Here is a 24,106-nt window from a genome sequence, read left to right as displayed (position 1 = left end):
TAAAAAAAAATAAATTGAAATATGGTTTTCAATATTTTCTACATATTTACTTTATTTATCTTTTGATTATTCTATAATATCTAATTTCTCTGTATTTTTGTTATAATTTATTTTAAAATTAATATACCAAATTTAGTCTTGAATTTTAATCTCTAATTTTACTAAATTAATTTTAATTTATTTTTTAAAACAAATAGTTTTGTACTATTATCATATAAAAAATATAGATAATATTCTAGTCAATTTTTTTTTATATAAATTAATTTTTCTTGTGACGTAAAAGATTATTAGTCTTACATTTCGAACTCAACAAAACAAATAATTCGCATACAAGCAACTCACGCACTTCTATTTCTATTCCTTTTCGAAATAGCTAACTTCAGTACGAACTTATGAGAGCGATACATTGATGTCCGAGGCAAAACTCTCCCGGACACGAAAATCAGAAAATGATCGGGTAGCTCTCGCTACTCGGGGAGGGATGTGGTTTAATCTTTTCAATACGTTAATTTAGTTGTCTTCATACTTCATCCTTGATGTGGAGAATCAAAAAGTGTTTACAATGAAAGAAAATGGAGGGGTAAAATTCCACCCCTTCACTTCCGTCTCTATAAAAACCCTAAAGAAAAAGAAGATCATTTTTTTTCCCTTCTATCTGTATCTGTCGAAACATACCCTAAGCAAATCCATGATCATTAAGTTAAAGCTGATCAATCAAGGATGACGGAACCGAAATGATCTTTAATAATTAATATGTAAATGAAGCTCCTACAAAAGTTCAAAGAGAGTGAATTACAAAACCTGTTCAGTTTCCCTACTTTCTCTACTGAATGTTTTCTCCAGAGCCACCAGAAATGGCACTGGCAGCAATCCCTGTGGCCAACGGCCCACCGACACCACTAGGATGAACAACAGGGTTGCCTGCATTCATCCCACTAACAACTACATGTTTTGCTTCTGGAAATGTAGCTTGAGTGGTTACGGAAGCATTACCATGCAAAACAGGGGCTGTTGCAGATATGTCCGAGCTGCTGTGCTGCTTCTGTGTTATCTCAGCGGATGCACTGACAACTCTCGGCGCATTGGCTGCAGGTTGATCCAAAATGGTTTTCTGCTGGTCAATGGTAGCCGAATCGTTTGTAGCATGAAGTTGCTGCAACCTGTAATCAGTCTCAGGCCGACGACAAACCTTCTTCAATGGCACAATTTCCTGAGGTTTACAAAATTAAGAACAAGCATGTAACACACACATCACATCCTCCATGACAATAAGAAATTAGAAATCCAGTGGTTCAAATGCTAACCTGTCATTGGTATACAGAATATAAGGAGAAAAATAGCGTTAAGACCACACACAAATCAAATATACGTCTATGTTTCAAGAAAGATTAAACTTTTGCACTTGGATGACCAGTGTGTTAATTGCACAAAATCTTTCGCAAAAAAATCCAAATGAACAAGGAAAAGAGTGATTTGTAGGCTACATTTGAAACAACCTTAAATGAAATTTTTATTTACAAATGCAACTTCCTTTAACTAAAAATTTGGGAAAATATTCTCTAAAATGATAAAAATAAACGGAATTCAAAATGCATTATTCCAATTGTATACAAAATTCCAAATAAGAGCAATTTTTATTTTCATCTAATATCTCTTCTAGTAGAATTAAGTGCAAATTTGTGAATGAACTACTCAAAATTTTAGATTTTTCTAAACAGAACCTTCTTAATGTTACTGTAACCTACTACATTTTTATGATTCAATGGAAATCAGTTTCCCCCAGTTCCCCCTTTCTGCATTTTTCCACCTCTTGTAACTATTAGATAAAAAATGTTAGTCATCAAATGCTCAGAAATGATTGAGAGCTGCAAAAAACAGGGAAAAAGAAAAGAAGAGGGGATGCAGGGAATTAGATTTTCTTGGACGATCAAGCATTGAAAATTTGATATTAACACAGATTTTAAAGTATTCATATTCCAAATAGATGCCTACCTATAACTTCACTAAAATCTAAAGTTGCAATATCCATCCACCTGCTGCACCTCAAAAAGTTATTTGCAAAACATTTCTACCATACCATTCAGAATTTTTTTTTTTTTCGAACTAAACATTTTTATGATTCTTTGTCGTTTATTGTACAAGATTTAACAAACATGTCAATTGTTAGATCATCCAGATAAGATTGTCTTTTCATTATCAGTATTTATTCATATTCATCTGGGTTGGCTAGTTGCATGGATTTACACAAGATAAACTTGTTTTTGGTATTCATTCATGATAATCAATTAATAGTTTAAATAGGTTAGGATTGTCAATAATTCCGTACTGTTCATGACCCCATCTGGAAGCCACACATCATAGAAATTATATATAAATGTGGGTAATCTTGCAACAAGCAAGCACACAACTAAGAAGGAAAACAATTTAAAAAAAGAAGACATGAATGAACTATTATAATATAAGTTATACCTCAGTCTGATCATGATCATAACGCACTAGAAACCGACATCGACATCCTCTTACATCGTGTCTTCTTCTTTGTGCATCAAGAACATGGGCATCAAAATAAAGAGCCTGATCTTTACCTTCCTGAAAAAAGAAGAGCATTGGACAAAGGATTTTGGAGCAGATCTGAACATTAAATCATGTTTAGCTTTCAACTGTATTTACAAGTAGAGAATCCCACCTGAAAACACAGTATAAGGTCTCCAGGAAGAACAGCAACGCATTCAGCTGCTTCACATGGGAGAGACCGCTGCCTAACATGCTTTTTGACATTAACCCACTCATCCTCCTCTGGTCCAAAACCAGCAAACCGAACTTGTACTTCCTGACGATAGACAGAAAATTTGAAACATAAAAAAAAAAGGACAAAGCACTAAGACAGAAGGTAGGAATCGGGATTTCCAGTCGAATCAAAGATCCTCATAAGAGCTGCATTGTAACTGGAACTTGAAAGACTTAACACTAAGACAACACCTAGTTTGAAAATAGTAGAATGAATAAAGCGGAAAAATGTTTGATGAGATAGAATAAACAAATTACCGGATCACCTGCATCCAAATTTCTATGAGATAGAAACATTTGAACATCATACCTAAAGAAAGAAAATAGAGAATTACACAATTGATTTGGTCATCAAGTAAAATGATCATTATAATAATATGAAGTGAAAGCTTCATGAATCAGCTTTCAGAATTCGTAACTTGAATGACCAGAAATACTTACCACGCACCATCTCTAGCAGATTTAGCTTCAAATTCCAAGTACGAACTTTCTGAAGCACTCCTCACCATGCTAGGAACTGAAAAAGAAAGACAACATATATATGTATAAGAACTGAACATAGCTGATCCGTACATTGTCAAGATGGAAATTTCGACAATTACTAACATAGAAGCTAGCAGAAGATTTCCAAATTATAGTTACCCAAAGCCTAGACATTCTCCTTACAGATATTTTGCCGAATTTCTAGCCCATTCAAAATTTAGAGGTTGTTTGAAATTAAAAAATATAACAGACTACTTTAAGTTATATAATTTCTTACTCGAAAAAAATAAATTGCTACGTGTTTGGACAAGATACTGATTGCAAAAACAAAACAAATTATTTTTCATTACAAAATTAATTAAAATATATTAATTACAAAAATTTTATTATTTCTATTAGTTTGTGTATATTTTTTAATTTTAAGAAAATAGAAAGAAAGTAAATAAGTAAATTAGTTAGATAAAAAAACAAAAACCTAAAAAGTTAGAAATAAGGCGTTTATTTTCTAACTTCTTGAAGTCTCTTTCAAAAACTTAATAAGCATGAACACGAAGATTAGATAAGGATCCTTATAACTGTTTATAAGCAACAAATGAATAATCTCAAAGATCCTCTAAATGGAAAGATCAATCGACAACTTAAAAAGATAACAATGACAAATTTCAATTCGAAGTTAGATCAAAACAGTACATCTGAACAAGCAATTGTGAAAAGCCCAAATTCAAGGAAATAAAAACTACATCAAGTCTTTGATAACAGAGCAGAACCCATCCTACCTGAAGGAGCAGGTATTTGAGCAGGCATGTGTGCCGGCATTGGAGTGGGTATAGGAGCAACTAAAGGTTGAGGCATATTTCTCACTAGAGGTGGATCATCTCGGGGCATGGATGATACATTCAACTTCCCTGGAGCCTTGCTAGATTTTGCTCTTATAGCATAGCGTCTATTTTGGAACCAATTCCAAACCTAAAACAAAAATTATATAATAAGACACCCAATTCTCAAATGATTCTCCTTCAGAAGGGAGCGAAGTAAATACATCTTCTTACTTGCTTAAATTGCACCGCAATCTTCCCTTTTCGATCTGCTGACTCACTACAACCAATAAGAAGTGCATCCATTTCAAATCAAACCAAGGAGGAGAAAATGAACCATAAAATATCTGGTGTTCTTAATTGGATATCAATCATACCTGAACCTCTCTGCTAGTCCTACAAGAATGTCACGAAGCGGCATTGCATTATTGTGCTGTTGCAGAATAGCTTCCATCTCAGCAACCTTAACCAAGATGCAACAAATGAGTATTGAATTTCCAGGAAATAAAGAAAAACTTATTGGCACGCACTGCCAACCCCACAACTGATCACATTCACAATAGATTGAGAGTGAGTATAATGATTCTCTATAACAATTATAGCAGGTCATTGATAATGAGCTCAAAATTGTTTAATATGTAGAGATACAAAACAAGTCCTAGAAAATTTACAAAAATTCTGTCATTGCATGAAAATTATTTTGTGCACAGAATAATCTTAAGTCAATGCCTTTGAACCACAAGAAGTTCTCAAGTCATTTGGATGGAGATTCATACTGAATCATGATTTTGCAGGGAATAACACATGGAACAAACACAAGGCAGGAAAAGGATAACTTGAAACAAAAGAACATTAAGATCTCAAAATTTTCAAAACTAAATTAGCACTATAGTTGCTTTATAGAACAAACTCCTAAAGGCAGACCACAATCACTACCAGATTAATCACCACAATATGTGTTTGCATGTAACCAAGTTAGAATAATGGATGTGGAAGATGAATTAGGATCCAAGTTAGACAGGAATGAAAAAGCTATTAGTTAGCAATAACAAATACTAGCCTGATTGTAACTGAAAGTGGCTGTTAGTCATTGTTCATTAGCTGGTAAATAATCAACAAGGGCCATAAATACTGAGAAATGGAAACATGCATGTAACGAAGAATCAACAAATACTCCTGTCTCTCTTCACTATTTGTTTCTCTTCTATTGGAATTTCCAAATATCAGAGGTATAAGAGCATCTTTTGGGGCAACAAAGGTGGTCTCTGAAAATACAACATGCAAGATTTTAGACAATTGGATGAGGTAAACTAGGAAACCTGGAGACAAGGGGTGACCAGTTTGATCAAGTTACCCAGAAAACAGAAGGTAATATGAACAAAATAAAACAAATGTTCGGACACCACAGTGACCATAATTTGATCAAGTTATCAGAACAGTGACCAACAGCGGAAGCTAAAATGGAAATGCAGCAGATGAGTCTCAAAAGGAACCGTTAAATCGGATGGAAGATGGCAACTCAGGTATGCAAAAAAAAAAACTTAAAACTGGAATGGGTGATTTGCATTGCATAAGCCTAAGGTGAAATTCCCAGAGTTTGAAAGGGAAAACCTTAGGAGGCTGGGTGTACATGGCAAAAAAGTTTTTTGACATTGAAGAAAGACCTAGAGAATTAAAGGTCGAGAATTGTGTCAGTATATATCTGGAGGGCAAGGCATTGGGGTGGCATCAGATGTACATGAAGATTAGATTGAGAAATGAGTGGCTTAGATGATAAGAGTAACTGCGGTTTTTGAATGCTAAATTTGGAAAGACCCTTTACTATACCTAATGGCTGAACTCACAAATTTAAGGTAAACTTGTTCCTTTTGATACTTTTGATGCCTTGTTGAGTAAAATTTCATACCAAATAAATACTGCCCAGCCATTTTTTAACTGGTTTAAAACCAGACCTTCAAGCCCCAGTGAGAACACAACAATGTTTAAATATCCATCATGCCTGTGCATTAGCCCAGTTACAAGAGGATGTACTAACCACTATATACCATCAACCTTACTCTTATAGCCCATCTTATTTTGGACTGCCTTTTTATCTACCAAATCTCAAGTATAAATAGTGAAATTGTACCAGACAACCAAACTCAAAATAGTAGGACTCATTAATACCTATAGCCAGTAGGCACCACCGCTCACTGAAGTGATCCTTCCACCAACCAGCCTACTGGTCTACACCCACCCTCTAACAAATAATCCGGACTGATAACAAAGCCAAGTACTGGAACCATCAAGCTTTCTCCACAAGATACTGAAAATAAAATAAGTAAAGACTTTTGCTACCTTTGTGATGAAAAATATGTTATAAATGTGAAAACAAAAATCAACTAATGGTAGCAGTACACAGAAAAGTAGAACAAGAAAAGGAAGAGGAGGCAAGGATTAAGCACAAAGATTTAGTTGAAGAGGAAGATTCTTGTATTTTCACATATTCTATGGAGTATGAAAAGCCACACAATATCACCAATTCAATGAGGGTAGTGGGAATGTATGGAAAAGGAGACTACATATACTTGTCAATTTAAGTGGTTGCCATAAATTTACAAATGCTCGAGTTACAAATGCAATTGGATGGTGACAAACTCCCAATTAAGCCAATAATAGTGGAAGTGGCAAGTTGAGAATCAGGCCTGTAACTTGGATGATGCAAGGACAACAGTACAGGCAGATTTCCTCACCTTACCACTGAGAAGCAAAAGTAGTCCTGGGAATCAAATGAATGTAGTGTGAATTTAAAAGGCTGTTACAAAGAGTAATAATGGGTGAGGCTATGTGGTGAATCTACCACCATAATCAAACAAATATCTGAAAATATGAAGCTGAAGTTACTGCAGAAAACCCCAACTGCATATATGTTTCTAGTGCAAGTGCAAGGAACAGAATCAGCAAAATCCACACAAGAACAGTACCTTGTGCAATAGAGCCACACTGGAATAATAGCAAGATATGTTTGAAAATCCCAAATTCCATGCCACCCAAATGCTCCAAGAATCATAGAATTCTTTTTGATAGATCCAAAGATGGTCAAAGAATTATTAGAAGCAGGAGCTATACAATCTAGCAATAATGATTCTTCATCTCTTACAGTCCTTGTAAAGAAAAGATGGCACGTGAAGAATGTGCAAAGATCACAAAGAGTTGAATAAGTGGAGAGTAAAGGATAAATTCCCAATACCAATCATCGAAGAACTGTTGGATGTGTTAGGGGGTCCACAATCTTTTATATGTTGGACCTGCAATCTTGTTATCACCAGATTCACTTAGCTGAACAGGATGTCCAGGAAAACTATATTCAAGGCACTGAAGGGCATTACAAATTCTTGGTAATGCCTTGTGGCTTAACCAACCTATACTAGAATAGTTTTATCTTTGTTTCTTTCTCTTCTTTGAACCAAGTTATGAATGCAGATTTCATTGGCTCCCTAGCAACTACCACAGGTTAATAAAAAATTGTGCAGTGTTTCATTAACCACTCATAGACATGCTAAAAACAGATATGTCAGAGTGTTCAGAAATAGAAGTTCAAGCATTTGAGTTTTAAAAAGTTGCTGTAACACAAGCACCAGTCTTGGCCTTACCAAGTTTCCAATATACAGTCATAGTGGAAACTAATGCAAATCAAGGGGCATTGAACAGTGAGAGATGACATTCCATTGCCTTCATACGCAAAAACCTTTTTACCAGTTAATTGCAATTCTATTTGCAGTATCCAAATCGCAGCAGTACTTTGTGGTCAGAAAGTTTATCATAACACGAATCACCATAGTCCTAAATACTTGCTAGAACAAAGAATTGCTCCTCACAATCAGCTAAACTCGTTATCTAAATTTATGGGTTTAGATTATGAAATTAAGTACCCAAAAGAGGCAAGGAGAATAGGGCAACCAAAGCCTTCAATCCTATACTAGCAGGCCAAATTCTGGCCCTTAAAGTCTCTTCTGTCGTTACAACTACTAGAAGAGGTCAAGGATAATTGCCTAAAGAACCTGCCACATAAGACCTGATATACGATTGAAGGATGGGAAACTCACTAATTCCTATTCACATGGCAACAAAATATGTTGCAAAGGAAAGGCAGATTGGTATGTGGCTATAATCCTAAGTTGAGGTCTAAGGGCTAAAAGGATTTTATAAATCAGGTAGAGCAAGTAACTTGGGAATGCAAGCTACTTTTGAATAACATCTTTACACTTCTGTTGAGAAGGAGTGATGAAGGATATTCAGAAGCAAATCCAACAGCATGACGTCATTTTTCAAGAATATAACATTGAGTTAGTGGTTTATCCAAGACTTTCGCAGCCACTGCCAGTACTAGAGGTACTGCAGATGATACTTCAACGGACTTTATTGAGGGTTACCAAAGCCAACTGGCAGGAACATTACTTTTGTAGTTGTGGACCGCCACATAAAATATGCTCGCTTCATGCTGTTGGGACAGCCTTGACAACAATCAAGGCAAAGATATTTCCAGATGTTGTCTTTAAATTCCATTAGTTACCAGCTACAATTGTTAATGATATGGCATTTCTCTAAATACCTCTTGGCAGGAATTATTTCAACTCCAAGTGGTAAATCTTACATATCCCACAGCTTATCATCCTTAGACAAATTACCAGATTGAGGTGGTGAACTGGTGTCTCGAAACATATTTGAGATGCACGTGCCATGACAAAATCAAGAATGGGCAATGGAAAAGGTTATTGGATAGGATTAGAGGGTTGTGACGTGGGTATTGATGGGAAAAACTATATCTGTAACGGGTATGGGCAACTATGGAGAGGCAGATACAGGTAGGAAAAAGTCTTTACCTGTCCCATAACTGTCCTGCCCCTTTATGCTTTTTAAAATTATGTTATGTATATCTCTATACATATACATATGTTGGAGTTGTTTTGAGATTTTAATTTTGGATATTCTTATTAAGTTTGCGTTTGAATTTTGTGGGTTGTCTATGGATGGTGAACGACAGTGTTATTTCTAACAGTAACTTAGATTTTTTTTATTAGATTATAAATATTAAATGATTAGGGTTTTTAAGCAGGTAACTAGAAGGCTGAGGGGTGTAGGAAGCATGGGAGATTACCTTGGGGCAAATATGAGTAAATATGTACCTGCCTTGCATATAGGACTGATACAGTAAAGAATTTTCTTAAAGAGGGTGAGTTGGGGATCAGTGTACTTGCCCAATATATTTCAATTGGTCATTAGTAGATCAGATGAACTGGTTATCAGTTGCATAATTCTGGTATAATACCAGGAACAATACATACAACCACTTTTATAATTCCATTTGAGGCTTTATATGGATATCCTGCTCCATTCCAAATTTGATACTCTGCCAGTGACCCAAAGATAAACAGCACGCAAAGTTATATGGTGGACAGAGAATGGAAACACTTAAGGGCGCTAAAGTTCAAAGTGCCTAGGGCAGGGCATACAATGGAAGAGTTGTACAACACACATTGCATAGGGAGTGCTCAACATTAGAGACACTGTCCTCGTTTTCCTGCACCTATACTGTCAACAACCAGTAGTTCAGAGCAGCAATCAAAGACTAGACACCATTTACAAAGCGCCATTTAGAATACTGGATGCTCCAGAAAAAGGGCCATAAACATCCTTAATCCTCTTGAAAATTACAACGCTCAGACCTAAACTCAATCCAACAAACGTAAATTAAGCAAAACAATGATCAATCATGTAACAAATTCCAACCAAACTAAGGATTAACTACCATTTCAAGATAGAATTGAATCCAACCAAAAACAGATTCCATAAAGTCACAAGCAGAAAAAGCATTAGGCAAATATACATAACCGTAGAACTTCAGAAAATAATCATAATCCAGTCAAGTACAACACAGATACTAAAGACTTCGAAAATTGAACAGATAAAAAAAACCTGCAATCAAAACGACGCAGTCCGTAGTTAGAACTCAAAATCAAAAAAATTAATCACCCATTCACCAAAAACACTCGCATAAACTGCAAATACACCACACACAAAAAAAACACGTGAATAATCAACTGAAGAGTAAATTTGAAGAAAATAAACAAAACCTCGGTTTGAGTAAAGCGGAAGGCGGGGCCTCCATTACTCGGAGGACGACCCATGTTTTCTCCTCCTCCTTCTCTTCCTTCTCCTTAACCAACCTCAAAAAAACAGTTCGAGAGGAGGAGCCCAAAAGCATCCGTTAAAGAAGCAAGCAGTAATTCACAGAGACAACAAACTGACTCGATTGCAAGAAGGAAAAAAAAAATGTTGTTTAAGAGAGAGACAAATTTTTGTTTGAATATTTGAAGGCAGAACAAAAGGGAAGGGGGGAGCGAGAGAGAGAGCGAGAGAGAGAGGGAGATCCTCCGGGTCCGACCCGGACGGTTATTCGATCGGGTCGTGGCTGCAAAATTGAGGCAACGAGATTGAGTTAGGATTGGGTTTTGCAAAACCCAAAATAATTCTCGCCGATGACACACACACACACGTGTATATATATATATATACATATATATTAAATTAAATTAAAAAATATATGCCATAATTTTTTTAATTAAAATTAAAAGCATATATATATATATTAAAATATATTATATTTTTATAATGACATTTAAGTTGTGAATTTTTATTAAAAAAATATATATTATCATGCATGAAATACATAAAAATACTAAAGAACTATAAATAATATAATTAAAAAATGAATTTCTAACTAATAAAAATACGCTCAATTTTATATTTAAATATCAAATTCGACACCATTTACATTTACATATTTTCATCTTTTTTTTTACAGTAATTTTTGTATAAAAATATATTATATTTGGCTACAGTAATTTGTATAAAATAATTTTTATGAAGCAAATAATAACACAATTCGACATTACTCCGAACACAAATATTTATACACAAATAAATCACCATACTCAATTGCGCGATTATGCTTGTAATTGAACTTTTCCGAAAACGTTTGCGGTCCCGTCCGCAACTTAGTTACGGTGCTGTCTAAATTTTGTTGTAAGGTTTCGAAACTGGATTAAAACTTTTCAAAGAAAATTCAGAGACTCACAAGCTTAATACGCGAAAAGGTATGTGCCGAATACTATTCCCATGCTATACAGAAACAACACAAATCCATTGCAAAATCCACCACAATCACCAGAGCCTTTGCTTTAGATTATTTAGGGGGCACATATCATCACTACAATTAACATGTCTGTATCTATGACATCCTTTTTCCATTATTACAACACATCATATGCTTCTAAGCACCATCATCTTCGAGGTTGTTGACCCGTTCGCATTCATCAATCCACTCACTGTATCTGCAGCACATAATTCTTAGTCAGACACAAATCAGAAAGAGGATATAACTGTAACTCTGAGCAAAAGCGCTGTTAGTTTCAACTTACATGTCTATGGGTTCGGTCAAAGCTGCCGAGAAAAAAGGAAAAACAAAGAACCATCAGTTGTCAATTACAGAAAACAAAACAAGGGCAAGCTCAGACAAGAGTAGGAAGCAGTAATTGTAACATATCATAATATTTGGGAATTGTATTGCGCTCTTGATACTTGTAATTTCACTTGAAAAAGAACTGCTAAAACCCTAAACAAGTTATCAATTGTATCAGGGAAAATTATTCTGATCTATAGTTATTCCATTACCCACCGAGAAACAGTTACTCAAGCAGCAGACAGAAACAAGGGTGTCGTTTACGAAAGTTGGATTTGATGCTACTAGAGCAATCTAATGTCTTCTCAATATTGACATCCATCAATAACATTTCCCATAATTTTAAATCAAAACTGATAGTACCTCGCGGGCTAAAAAAGTAACCTGTAATGTTGGTTCCAACGTTTGAAGTTATAAAAAATAATTTTTTTTTGAGCTCCAACATAGTTCCTAATTATCAGACCTAAGATAAAATAAACTGAGAGCATCATGAATCAACCAAGTGTTACAGATTTGAAGTAACCCATTTTCAAAACTATTCTAATATTTTCTTATCTAATTCTTTAACACGAATGAAGGTTAACCATCGCAGATCTGCATCATGAATTGTCTTCATTTTTGTAGTTACCACTTTATTTAGAAGAAAATGAGAAGAGATCTATTGACATGGTACCATGGGGGTGTAAGAAAATACAAACAACTTACGAATCGATGAAACTGTTAAGGTTCCTACATTCTCTAACCTGCCTATTTCTGAACTCCATCAGAATTTGGAGATCATTACTTTGGGTCATTAATTTATTATCTTCTTTATGAATTCTATTTATTTATGATTTTTTGGCTTACTATTGTCAGTAACTTCTGGAGGATAGCTCTTCCTCCTTTCTTTGACTAAACTGGAAGCCAACAGAAACTTTTGCCTCCCTGAAACAACCGTCCATCAAAATCAAAAACCATACTGCTGGGCGGGTATCTAAAACTCTCCTATTTCCCTAACAGAAGTTATGATATAAACTGAAACATTCTAAAAAATAATAGATGACAATGCTAATATCACTCTCACAAGTTCATATTCACCCTCCCACAATGTTAAAAACTGAATATAGCAAATCGTTAAAGATGTGTACTAAAATTGGGACCAGTGGAAAAAATGTTTTCCATAATAAAGAAAAACCAATGACACTTACTGACACCACCTATTTTTTCTCGTGCTCAATTTTCTTTAAGAGGTATTGTTCTCAAATGTAAAAGGTTTAAGTCTAAACATAATTTTATTGATATAGGACAAACTAGGGATCAATTCACGTACTTAAGGCGTTGGGACAAAACCTAGATATCACATTTAAAATTTCTTCAGCATCATACTTAAGACGTGATTGCATATAACCAGAAAAAATGAAAAAAATCTCAGGCACATTTTATTGAATAACTGAACTTCTACCAAAAGTGGGACTACAAGGTATTTATAGGCTACCTGAGTAACCTTTCCTAGATAGGATTTGACTAAAAATTTCCCAATGTATAGATACGATACTATTACTACTAACAGAAATATGATTATTCTAGATTTAAAAGATATGTAATTCTTAATCTATTTAGGAAATCAAGAATAAATCTATTCTGCATCATTTTTTGTAAAGTTCACAAAATCTAAGCCTATCCATACTTGTAAATGTTAACTACTAACAAAGTCAATCTCCCTAATTGGACCAAACTTTATTACACACATGGAGACCAAGGCACGAAAAAGGGTTCCCATTACCCTAATAACGTATAAGGAAGGAAGTACAATTTGAAAGTCAGAGTATTTATACATTTGACGGTGGCAGTTATTTATTTATTTTTTTCTAAATAAAAGTAGAAAGTTGTATTGAAGTAAAGGTACCAAGGGGCCACCGCCCATTTACAAAAAATTTACAGATCTATTAAACAATCGACAATAGAGCCAAGATCATCAAAGCATTCGATGTTATGTAATATCAGTATCACATACCTGTGATTGTTGTGCTGAAGCTTTCTTGGCAGATACTACAGACAGCCTCTCCAATCATGTTCTTCATATCACTAGGACCAGACAAATCTCCCAGATTAGTTAGAAAAAAATAATGCCACAGAAAGCATGCAAATAGATGAGTACAGAGTAAACAACACAAAAGTCATGCACATAGGTATGTAGAAAAAACCAAAATAGCTCAGTCTTTTCTTATAGCATGAAGTCACGTGTCTCAAGATAAATAGACAAAACAAAAGACAAAGAAAAATCTGAATGTTCAAGGTTGAGACATTTTCTTCATCTAAGCTGATTTTAGGTGAGACACATTCCATAAATACAACGATGAACAAAATCAAGTTTAGAAATGCTAAATATAAATTTTTGCAATTATAGCAGTAATAAAGTAACAAAACTCCATTTGGAAGTCGATACAGAAATTTTTGGATAGTTAAAACTTTTTATTAAGTCGGATACAGAAATTTTCGGATAATTAAAACTTTCTATTGAGAGAATCAAATCATTTGAATTTGATATAGAAAAAAATAAATTGGTATAAAAAGGAAAAATAAATTGAATCAACACTTACATACGACACTCGACGCTGGTCCCATGATTGCAGAAAGGACAGCTAAAAACAGTATCAAGCTTATCCATTCGCTTCTTAGGCGGTGGCTTTGCTCTGGATTTCCTTTTCCCCATTTTTTCACTGGAAGCCTGTCCCAAATCAATCATTCAAATAATAAGTTGAAGCTTTTAATAAGCAGAAACAACAGAAAATACATTTATATAATATCATTCCACAACAAGATACACAATTCATGATGCAGGGAAGGAAACTGAAGTGCCATTCAACTGAGTAATTTAACTGAAATGCATAAAATCCTATACATTCTCGTTTCAATATCCAAAGTACTAAAATTTGTAACTAACCCAGATCAACTGGGAAGCCTCAAAATAAGCGTTGGAGACGTTCGTCCAACGGGAAAGAAACCCTACACAAATAACAAGAAGTTAATAAAAGAACCAACATTAACTAAAACCTTTTTCCACTTCGGAATAGTTTTACAACCCAAGTGCCAAAGAAGAGAAATAAAAAAGCAAAAGAAACCCCCCATGGACAGAAACCAAGACAGGCGCAAAACATGCAAATCGATTGTTCTAAAAAAATATTAAAGAAAATTACTAACACAAGCTTTTGACTCGATCTCAATTTGGCTGACAAGGAAAAAAAAAAAATATATATATATATACATATATAAGGGGTAACGCGAAGCAAAATTCAGCGAGAATAAAAACCCTAAAAGAATTATGTTCTGACATAAAACAAATTAACCAGGAAACCACCTTAATTCCAGCAGAGTATATAAGAAATTATTCATAAGATTAGCACTAAGAATATGAAACTAGGGCTCCAAGAACTCGATGTCGTCCGCACAAAAGACAGGCGGATAACTAAATTAAACGTCAAACCCTAGAGGGACATCCATATCAAAAAATTAATTATTATCAAAAGACCTAATTAATCAAAGATAGAGAGTCGTAGCTACACAATAAGTATTTAGATTCACACAAATACCTAAATCAGACGCAGACCAGAACACGAGAGAACGAAAGAGAAGAAGGAACGAGAAAAGAGAAGGAGCCTTTTATAGTTGAAAAATCCGGACCGTGGTCTATTCGGATAAAGAAAACGGAAATCGGCCACGGAACGATGTCGTTTTACGTTAGGGTGGTTATAGTAATTTTACATTACATGTAAATATAAAACTTATATTATGAATTTTAGAAAAATAAACTCTCGAGTTCTGAAAATTTATCAAAAATAAAATGGTCAATATTATATATATATATATATATATATGTTTTTTACAATAAAAATAAGTGTTTTGAGGCAAAAGTATAAAATATTTTTGCTTTTAATAAAAACAAAGTTAGAAGCTATAAATATATGATTTTGAGAAGGAATGTAGATAATATTTTTAATTGGTATATTTATTAATTTTATATAATTTAAATCCATATGTTAAATATTTTATATGTTAATTTAGTTTTTGAAAATACAAGTATTTTGTATTTATTAATTAAAAAATATTATATATAGATATATTTATCTTATAATCTTATGCATAGTATCTTTAATATAATAAACTATCTAATCAATTTTAAATAAAAAAAATAGAAATACAAAAATAACAACAATAATACAATAAACATCGAAATTTTTATATAGAAACCATTCAATTTAAAGTTTTTACATATGAAACTGTAATTCAATTTTATAATAATAATAATTATTCATCATAGTTCCCTAATCATTCTTCTACGAAGTTGTCACTCTATTCAACCACCTTACGCAATTCTTCTCTATCAACCACGAAGTTGTCACTCCGTTCAACCTCCTCCCGAGAGTCTTCTCTATCAACTGCAAGGTTGTCTTTCTGTTTAATCTCTTCCCATAATTCATTTATATCAATTACGAGATTGTCATTCCATTCAATCTCCTCACGTAATTCTTCTCTATCAGCTACGAAGTTATCACTCCATTCAACCTATTTCCGTAATTCTTCTCTATCAACTGCGATGTTGTCTTTCCATTCAATCTCCTCCCATAATTCATCTATATCAACTACGAGGTTGTCATTCCATTCAACCTCTCGCAATTCTTCTATATCAACCACGAAGTTGTCACTCCATTCAAGTTGATCCCACAATTCTTCTCTATCAACTGCGAGGTTGTCTTTCCGTTCAATCTCCTCCCATAATTCATCTATATCAACTACGAAATTGTCATTCCATTAAACCTCTTTCCCGAATTCTTCTCTATCAACCACTAAGTTGTTACTCCATTCAACCTCCCCCCACAATTCTTCTATATCAACAATGAGGTTGTCTTTCCGACCAATCTCCTTCCACAATTCATCTATATCAAATACGAGATTGTCATTCTGCTCAACCTCATCCTGCAATGGTGCAGCAACGGTCATCTCTTCAGCTATTTCTCCATCATTATACTCCGCCGCCAAGGGTATAGCAGTGGCCAATGGATTGATATCCCTCGCCACCAAGGGTGCTGTAATGGTCATCTCCTCAACTACTTCTCTATCATTGTACTCTGTTGTCAATGGTGCAACAGTGGCCAATGAATTGATGTCTTCTGACGCCAAGGGTTCAGCAACTGTCATCTCCTCAACCAATTCTCTGTTATTATACTCCGTTGCCAATAGAGCAGCAGTGGTAAATGGATTGATGTCTCCTGTTGCCAATGGTGCAGTAGTGATCATCTCCTCAACGATCCATACATCACCAGTGGTAGACATTACAAATGATGAATTGATGCACTGGATTTTATTTTGATTATGGTCTTTTGTACCAGTGCTCAATTTTCTTTTGTGAGTATTGTTGCTGTTATTTTGTTGATGATATACCAATTTAATTTTTGTTGCTTGGTGAAGTTTATCTATACTTTTGTTTCTAATTTTGCAGAGTACGTAATTGTCAAACTGTACAAATTAAACAAAAATACATATTAGTTTTACTTTAAAAAAAATCCGATAATAATTCAAATTGAAAATATTGAATAACATTCTTGATGTAAATTATAAAGTAATCAAGATAGAAAATTGAGATTGAAGCAAACAAGCAAGTATCCACATATTAGTAGTGTATATATGTATATACAAAATTTCACTCCCTGTGAAAAAGATTTGGACTTCCTTCTAACATTAATCATAAAGAAAACTTAAACCCTCCCGCAGAGACTTGCAAATAAATGAATCGAAGCTTATGGAGGTGGAATCCTTAAGATGATGAATATATGGTTGTAGTACACTAATTTTGACTCTGCGAGTTTCTGATAGTCCCCATAAAAGCTCCAACTAATGATAACGATGAAGATGAAATCTTTGTGGCTTCTTTCTTCGTCACGAATGATCGCAACGCACAAATTCATTTGTAAGAATATATATATATATATATATATATATGGCTGGCTAGATGTTGTACAGCGAACATCACGTAGAAAGGTGTAAGGAACAGATAATGAGGTTCTACTGCAATACAACTCAGAATTTCTATATATATTCCATGCACTTCATGAATATAGTATAGTGTAGAAGAAAAATTAAACTCCGACGACTACGCACATGGAAGAACCCATATAAAGAAAGTAAAGAAAGGATATATACATATATACACACACACACACACGTCAAAGAAACTGATCGGAGAGAAAGAAAGAAAGAAAGAAAGAAAGAATGAATGAAAGAAAGCAAGAAAGAAAGCAAGAGAGAATACTCACGTCCCGTAGGGAATACTCGTGCATGATCCACCGACCATTCTCTGTGTTCTTCTTCTTCTCTTCAAACGTAAGCATCTTCTTGAACCCTATAACGTTTTCCTCCCAGTCGACGACCTCCGCGGATCTCTCCATTTTCCATGTACCGCAACCGACCTTTCTCTCCATTCTTGATCGGCTTTTCTTCTTCAGACTTGTAAACACATAAAACGTGGTCGGTTCATTCTTGTCGAACACCAGCCATGGCTCTTTCTCATACGGATCAGCCTCAATCACTGCACCCACTTCATACTCTCCTCTCAGCTCCATTGCAAGAATCTGAAACAGCTCTTCATCGCTCGGCGTAAAATGGAAACCAATCCTTTCGACGTCCATCACCACTCTCAACTCGTGAACTCTCACAAATCTGCTTCGAATCTTCTTGTTTTCGTCTTTCTTGCGTTTCTTTCTCTCTCTCTCTCTCTCTCTCTCTCTCTCTCTCTCTCTCTCTCTGCGTATTTCTCTCTCGCGTACTCCTTTCTTGGACCCCATTCCCTATATATATAACACATACGCACAAATATTTATAAATTTTTTCAATAATATACATAGCCGTATATTATGCGGATTAATTATATTTAATTAGTTTATATATAATAAATTACATACATATAAATATTTTTTATATTAATCATAACGAGTATAAGAATATTATATAGTTAAATATATATATATATCACAATAAGTATAATAATTTTATCTTTAACATCTCACAAAATTGAAATTAATGTCAGAATTCGATGGCCAAATCATATTTCATATTCTTTAAACTATTGTGTTAACAATGAAAAGAGTAGCATTTAAATATTGGACATGTAAATTCTCTAAATTACTGTGCTAATAGGAAGAAATCAACTAGAGGATTAAATAATAATAATAATGATGTATGAAATTATGAAATAATAATAATAATAATAACAATGATGTATGAAATTATATATATATGTATTATATAATAATAAGTTAGTGTTCAAAATATAATAAATATACTTTCATAAAACAAAGCAAGCATGATCATCCTGAACCCACAATCAATTCCTGGAAGAACATTCAAAGCATTATAAATTGAAGTAAAATGAGAAAGACATATATATATATATATATATATAGAACAGAGATGGAGTCTCCACTGTTTCAGGCTCCTCTATTTCTCCCTCATTCAATACAAAAAAAAAATCTCTCACCTTCGGCGTTCACCCTTTCTTCTTCTGGATTTTTCTATGGAGATTTTTCAGAAACTATAGTAAAATGAGAAAGACATATATATATATATATATATATATATAGAACATAGATGGAGTCTCCACTGTTTCAGGCTCCTCTATTTCTCCTTCATTCAATACAAAAAAAAAATCTTTCACCTTCGGCGTTCACCCTTTCTTCTTCAAGATTTTTCTATGGAGATTTTTCAGAAACAGAAGAATCCTCACCCAACAACACTGTTTGTATCCCTCCAAAACCCCTCTCGGCCTCCCTCTCTTCTCCTCTGTTTTCCTCATGGAAACCCGTTCGGGAAAGCTCCTCTCGGTCTGTTTTCTTCACCCTCAAAACGTTTTTTCTTCTTCGTCTTCTTCCTCCTCCAGCCGCTTCCCGCCTGCGAAAAAGAAGACATGTAAAGCATGTCCCTAAAACGATGCCGTTTCTGGAAGGCTGTAAAGGAGGCCCGCACGTTCTGGGCCGACGGGAAGAAAGCAAAAACAATTGAGCTGGGCCTGTTGGGGATTAATTTGGGCTTTTAAAATTGTATATTATTTATCTGGTAATTAATTTGGTTTTTGGAAATAAAAATATTTTGTATTTATTAATTAAAAATTATTAATATATAGATATATTTATCTTGTAATCTATTTAAAATAAAATTATGAAAATATTTCCATAACTATGTTTGAGAAATATACAAACACAAACTTTTGAAAGATAAAAAAATAAATAATGTATTAAAATTTACTTTTATGTTAAGGTATGTATGATGTAATAAATCATTTAATTAATTTTAAATAAGTAAAAAAAAAATAGAAAGATAGAAATAACAACAATAATATTAAAAAAATCAAAATTTTTTACACTGAAACCATTCAGTCTAAAGTTTTTACATCGAAATTTTTACATAGAGGACTGTAGTCTAATTTTTAACTAATAATAACTATTCATCACAGTTCCCTAATAATTCTTCCACGAAGTTGTCGTTCCATTCAATCTCCTCCTGCAATTTATCTCTATCAGTTACGAGATTGTCACTCCATTTAACTTCTTCCTGCAATTCTTCTCTATCAACTACGAGATTGTCTTTCTGTTCAATCTCATCCCACAATTTATCTATATCAAATACGAGGTTGTCATTCCATTCAACCTCCTCCTGCGAGGGTGCAGCGACGGTCATCCCCTCAACTATTTCTCCATCATTATACTCTGGCGCCAAGGGTGTAGCAGTAGCCAATGGATTGATGTCTCCCACCGCCAAGGGTGCAGCAGTGACCAATGGATCGATGTTCCCTATTGCCAAAGGTGCAGTAATAGCCATCTCCTCAACTGTTCTTGTATCATTAGTAGTAGGTATTACAAATGATGAATTGATGCACTGAATTTTATACTGAGTATGGTCTTCTGCATCAACATTCAATTTTCTTTTTCGAACGTTGTTGTCGTTATCTTGTTGATGATATACCAATTTAATTCTTATTGATTGTTGTCGTTTGTCTAGATTTTTGTTTCTAATTTTGCAGAGTACGTAATCGTCTGACTGCGTAAATTAAAAAAAGTTACATATATATATTAAAAAATTGATAATAATTTCAAATAAAACTTTTAAAAAATATTTTTAATATAAAATATAAAGCAATGAATATAGAAATTTAATATTACTGTAATCAAATTAATATTGGCGTATTAGCATTAAAAGTGTACATATAACAGAAAAATTAAATTTTCTCCCAACATTATTCACAAATAAAATTTGGATCGTTCATGCAGATTCAAGAAATGGTAATAAAAGACTTGCAAACGTATGCATGGAAACTGATGGAGATAGAATCTGAACCTTCAGATGATAGATTATAGAAGTGATTCATATAATATAATATAATATATATTATACAAAAGAAACATTAGTTCTAATTTTACACCAATATATATATATATATATATTTTTCACCAATACAAGAAACAGATGGCATACAAGGATTAGAGCAAGAAAATAAAATCTTGAAGTTTATGTGTGCAGCAGCTGATGATGGCGGACAAGTACTGTATGGTTCTAATGAGGACCTGGAACAAGAACTCAGCATCTTCCCACAAAAGTCTTGAATATTCATGAATCTCAGTGGCAAATGGCAAGAAGCTGATTGCAATGCGAGAAATATAATATAAAAGAAACATACGTATATGTATATAAATATATATACAAACAAAGAAGAAAGAACTACTATAACTACATCCATACGATGCAAGAAGCTGATCAAAGAACTTCAAGAAAGTAAGAGTATCACATGTATATAACATAAAAAAAAAAAAATTACGCCTACGATTCGGGGCATGGGAAAACTCGGACTGAAGAAATTATAGAAACGATACATATATATATATATGTAAAAGATCAAAGAAAGAATTACAGTGTGTGTATATATATATATATATATTCTCCATGCAAGAAGCCGATTGCAGAAAGTAAAGAAAGAAAGCAAGAGAGAATACTCACATCCCGTAGGGAATACTCGTGCATTATCCAGCGACCGTTCTCGGTGTTCTTCTTCTTCTCCTCAAACGTAAGCATCTTCTTGAACCCTACAACGTTTTCGTCCCAGTCGACAATCTCCAGGGATCTCTCCATTTTCCATGCACCGCAACCGACCCTTCTCTCCATTCTTGTTTTGCTTTTCTTCTTCAGACTTGTAAACACATAAAACGTGGTCGGTTCATTCTTGTCGAACACCAGCCACGGCTCTTTCTCATACGGATCAACCTCAGTCACTCCGCCCCCTTCATATTCTCCTCTCAGTTTCGTTCCAAGAATCTGAAACAGCTCTTCATCGCTCGGCGTAAAATGGAAACCAATCCTTGCGAAGTCCATCACCACTCTCACAACTCGTAAACTCTCACAAATCTGCTTCGAATCTTTTTGTTTTCGTCTTTCTTGCGTTTCTTTCTTTCTCTCTCTCTCTCTCTCTTTCGCTCTGCGTATTTCTCTCTCGCTCTGCGTATTTCTCTCTCGCGTATTCCTTTCTTGCAACCCATTCTCTCTCTATATATATAACACATACACACAAATATTTCTATATTTTTTCAATTAATATACATAGCCGTGTATTATCCGACATCGGATTAATTATATATACATAACCGTATAGCATGCGACATCGGATTAATATATATATATATATATATATGAAAGAAGCATTAGTTCTAATTTTACTCCTATATACACACACACATATATATATATATGAAAGAAGCATTAGTTCTAATTTTACTCCTATATACACATATATATATATACTTTTCACGAATACAAGAAACAGATGGCATACAAGGAAAGAGCAAGAAAATAAAAGCTTAAAGTTTATGTGTGCAGCAGCTGATGATGGCGGGCAAGTACTGTATGGTTCTAATGAGGACTTGGAACAAGAACTCAGCATCTTCCCACAAAAGTCTTGAATATTGATGAATCTCAGTGGCAAATGGCAAGAAGCTGATTGCAATGCGAGAAATATAATATAAAAGAAACATACGTATATGTATATAAATATATATACAAACAAAGAAGAAAGAACTACTATAACTATATCCATACGATGCAAGAAGCTGATCAAAGAACTTCAAGAAACAAAGATCACAGAACAGGCATGTCCAAGGCTCGTAGAACATCCTTGAATTCAAAATCTCGTGTTTCTTTATTAAACCGTTCAACGAGTTTGTACCTCGTATCATTCAGATAGAAAGACTGAACCGTCTCCAGAAGCCACTTCGCTTCTTCATCGGTGAGCTTGATGGTGAACACGACATCTCCCCGTATAAGTACCAAGTCCTTGGTTTCTGCAAATTCAGTGTAAAAAGTTGGAGTCAAGTAGGGAGCTGCTTGAGTTCCTCTTGCCTTGTAATCTTCATGACCAGCGAAAAGGATGTGTGGCATCTGCACTGCATATAAAATAGAATAAAAACCTATAGAAATAACAATTTCTTCAGCAGTAATGGATCTAGTTTAATTTCAGTTCAAATTTCACTTTATGAAATAGGAACAAAAATAAATATAAATGAAATAATAATTTAATTCATCAATATATACCACATACATTTTATTTCGAAAATTAATAATTTAATTTCAAGTAAATTACATGTCCAATTTAAATTTTGTTTTAGTTATTCTTTCCTAACTGTGAATGCAAATTTATCATTTTTTTTTATTGAGTCAAAGATATGATTAATAAAATTGTGACTGCCTGGTGAGAGAGATATGATTCAAGAGAGGTGAGAGTCTGATACCTGATTTAAATGGAGGGTGAGGCCATCACCTGTCGCTGTAGGGTGGGTGACTAGCGAATGCTGAGTAGGGAAGATCGTTGATCAGGGACAGGTGTGACTGGTGAATGTGAGTGAGAGTGTGAGAATGTGAGATATTAGATAAGATGAGAGAGAGAAATAGTTAGAGTCATAAAGATGAGAGAGAGAGCTGAGTAGATCTTAGAGAGAGAGCTTTGGTGGTTCTGCCATCATGGTCTGGACAACTCATGGCTGGATCTCTTCTGGTTCGACTGAGAGACAAAGTCTGAGGGAGTACGGGTTCAGTTGAGGCGCCAAGGGCTGAGAATGTAAGTGGATTGTGGGTGATGGTGTTTGAATCCAAGGCTTAATATATGATTTTGAGAAGGAATGTAGATAATATTTTTAATTGGTATATTTATTAATTTTATATAATTAAATATTTTATATGTTAATTTGGTTTTTGGAAATACAAGTATTTTGTATTTATTAATTAAAAAATACTATATATAGATATATTTATCTTATAATCTTATGTATAGTATCTTTAATATAATAAACTATCTACTAATCAATTTTAAATAAATAAATAAATAATAGAAATAAAAAAATAACAACAATAATACAATAAACATCGAAATTTTTATATAAAAACCATTCAATTTAAAGGTTTTACATATGAAACAGTAATTTAATTTTATAATAATAATAATTATTCATCG

General features: G+C 33.9%; 3 protein-coding genes across 5 annotated transcripts; all 3 read right to left on the bottom strand.

Moving 5' to 3' along the window:
• Positions 1 to 721: 721 nt before the first annotated feature.
• SHH2 (DNA-BINDING TRANSCRIPTION FACTOR 2) lies at positions 722 to 10,593 on the bottom strand. 2 transcript variants are annotated; one of them, XM_088218975.1, is made up of 10 exons: positions 10,199 to 10,593; positions 6,252 to 6,390; positions 4,463 to 4,548; positions 4,320 to 4,365; positions 4,047 to 4,236; positions 3,229 to 3,304; positions 3,046 to 3,097; positions 2,687 to 2,830; positions 2,470 to 2,589; positions 722 to 1,210 (listed from the first exon to the last, which is right to left on the bottom strand). In XM_088218975.1, the coding sequence occupies exons 3-10, from the start codon at positions 4,537 to 4,539 to the stop codon at positions 824 to 826; spliced, it is 1,092 nt and encodes a 363-aa protein (XP_088075101.1). In that variant the 5' UTR covers positions 4,540 to 4,548; positions 6,252 to 6,390; positions 10,199 to 10,593; the 3' UTR covers positions 722 to 823. The 2 variants fall into 2 exon arrangements, with proteins under 2 accessions (XP_088075101.1, XP_088075100.1); XM_088218974.1 differs by lacking the exon at positions 6,252 to 6,390.
• A 656-nt stretch (positions 10,594 to 11,249) lies between these two features.
• LOC148266554 (transcription elongation factor-like protein) lies at positions 11,250 to 15,292 on the bottom strand. 2 transcript variants are annotated; one of them, XM_088218976.1, is made up of 6 exons: positions 15,156 to 15,292; positions 14,510 to 14,571; positions 14,166 to 14,293; positions 13,580 to 13,650; positions 11,546 to 11,567; positions 11,250 to 11,458 (listed from the first exon to the last, which is right to left on the bottom strand). In XM_088218976.1, exons 3-6 carry the CDS (start codon positions 14,276 to 14,278, stop codon positions 11,398 to 11,400), a joined length of 267 nt encoding a protein of 88 aa, XP_088075102.1. In that variant the 5' UTR covers positions 14,279 to 14,293; positions 14,510 to 14,571; positions 15,156 to 15,292; the 3' UTR covers positions 11,250 to 11,397. The 2 variants fall into 2 exon arrangements, with proteins under 2 accessions (XP_088075102.1, XP_088075103.1); XM_088218977.1 differs by lacking the exon at positions 14,510 to 14,571 and having other exon boundaries at positions 15,156 to 15,234.
• A 4,763-nt stretch (positions 15,293 to 20,055) lies between these two features.
• LOC110812238 (uncharacterized) lies at positions 20,056 to 22,268 on the bottom strand. Its single transcript, XM_088219125.1, has 2 exons — positions 21,607 to 22,268; positions 20,056 to 20,652 (listed from the first exon to the last, which is right to left on the bottom strand). The coding sequence occupies exons 1-2, from the start codon at positions 21,976 to 21,978 to the stop codon at positions 20,056 to 20,058; spliced, it is 969 nt and encodes a 322-aa protein (XP_088075251.1). The 5' UTR covers positions 21,979 to 22,268.
• Positions 22,269 to 24,106: the final 1,838 nt, after the last annotated feature.

Source organism: Carica papaya, chromosome 4 (genome assembly GCF_054855325.1).
Source record: "Carica papaya isolate Zhongbai chromosome 4, ASM5485532v1, whole genome shotgun sequence".
In the NCBI taxonomy this organism is placed as follows: Eukaryota; Viridiplantae; Streptophyta; class Magnoliopsida; order Brassicales; family Caricaceae; genus Carica; species Carica papaya.
The sequence above is the reverse complement of the archived record's forward strand: the minus strand, read 5'-3'. Positions and strand labels throughout refer to the sequence as shown.

What these genes read in the sequence shown, in the direction of transcription:
- LOC110812238 (XM_088219125.1), bottom strand. Translation starts at nt 21,978, where the DNA reads ATGGACTTCGCAAGGATTGGTTTCCATTTTACGCCGAGCGATGAAGAG. An exon ending in ACGAGTATTCCCTACGGGAT is followed by an intron (nt 20,653 to 21,606) that starts GTGAGTATTCTC and finishes TAATTTACGCAG; the next exon opens with TCAGACGATTACGTACTCTG.
- SHH2 (XM_088218974.1), bottom strand. Translation starts at nt 10,252, where the DNA reads ATGGGTCGTCCTCCGAGTAATGGAGGCCCCGCCTTCCGCTTTACTCAA. An exon ending in TTGCGGTGCAATTTAAGCAA is followed by an intron (nt 4,237 to 4,319) that starts GTAAGAAGATGT and finishes TTTTTGTTTTAG; the next exon opens with GTTTGGAATTGGTTCCAAAA. An exon ending in ATGATCATGATCAGACTGAG is followed by an intron (nt 1,211 to 2,469) that starts GTATAACTTATA and finishes TGTAAACCTCAG; the next exon opens with GAAATTGTGCCATTGAAGAA.
- LOC148266554 (XM_088218976.1), bottom strand. Translation starts at nt 14,278, where the DNA reads ATGGGGAAAAGGAAATCCAGAGCAAAGCCACCGCCTAAGAAGCGAATG. An exon ending in ACCAGCGTCGAGTGTCGTAT is followed by an intron (nt 13,651 to 14,165) that starts GTAAGTGTTGAT and finishes GTCTGGTCCTAG; the next exon opens with TGATATGAAGAACATGATTG. An exon ending in CTTCAGCACAACAATCACAG is followed by an intron (nt 11,568 to 13,579) that starts GTATGTGATACT and finishes TTTTCTCGGCAG; the next exon opens with CTTTGACCGAACCCATAGAC.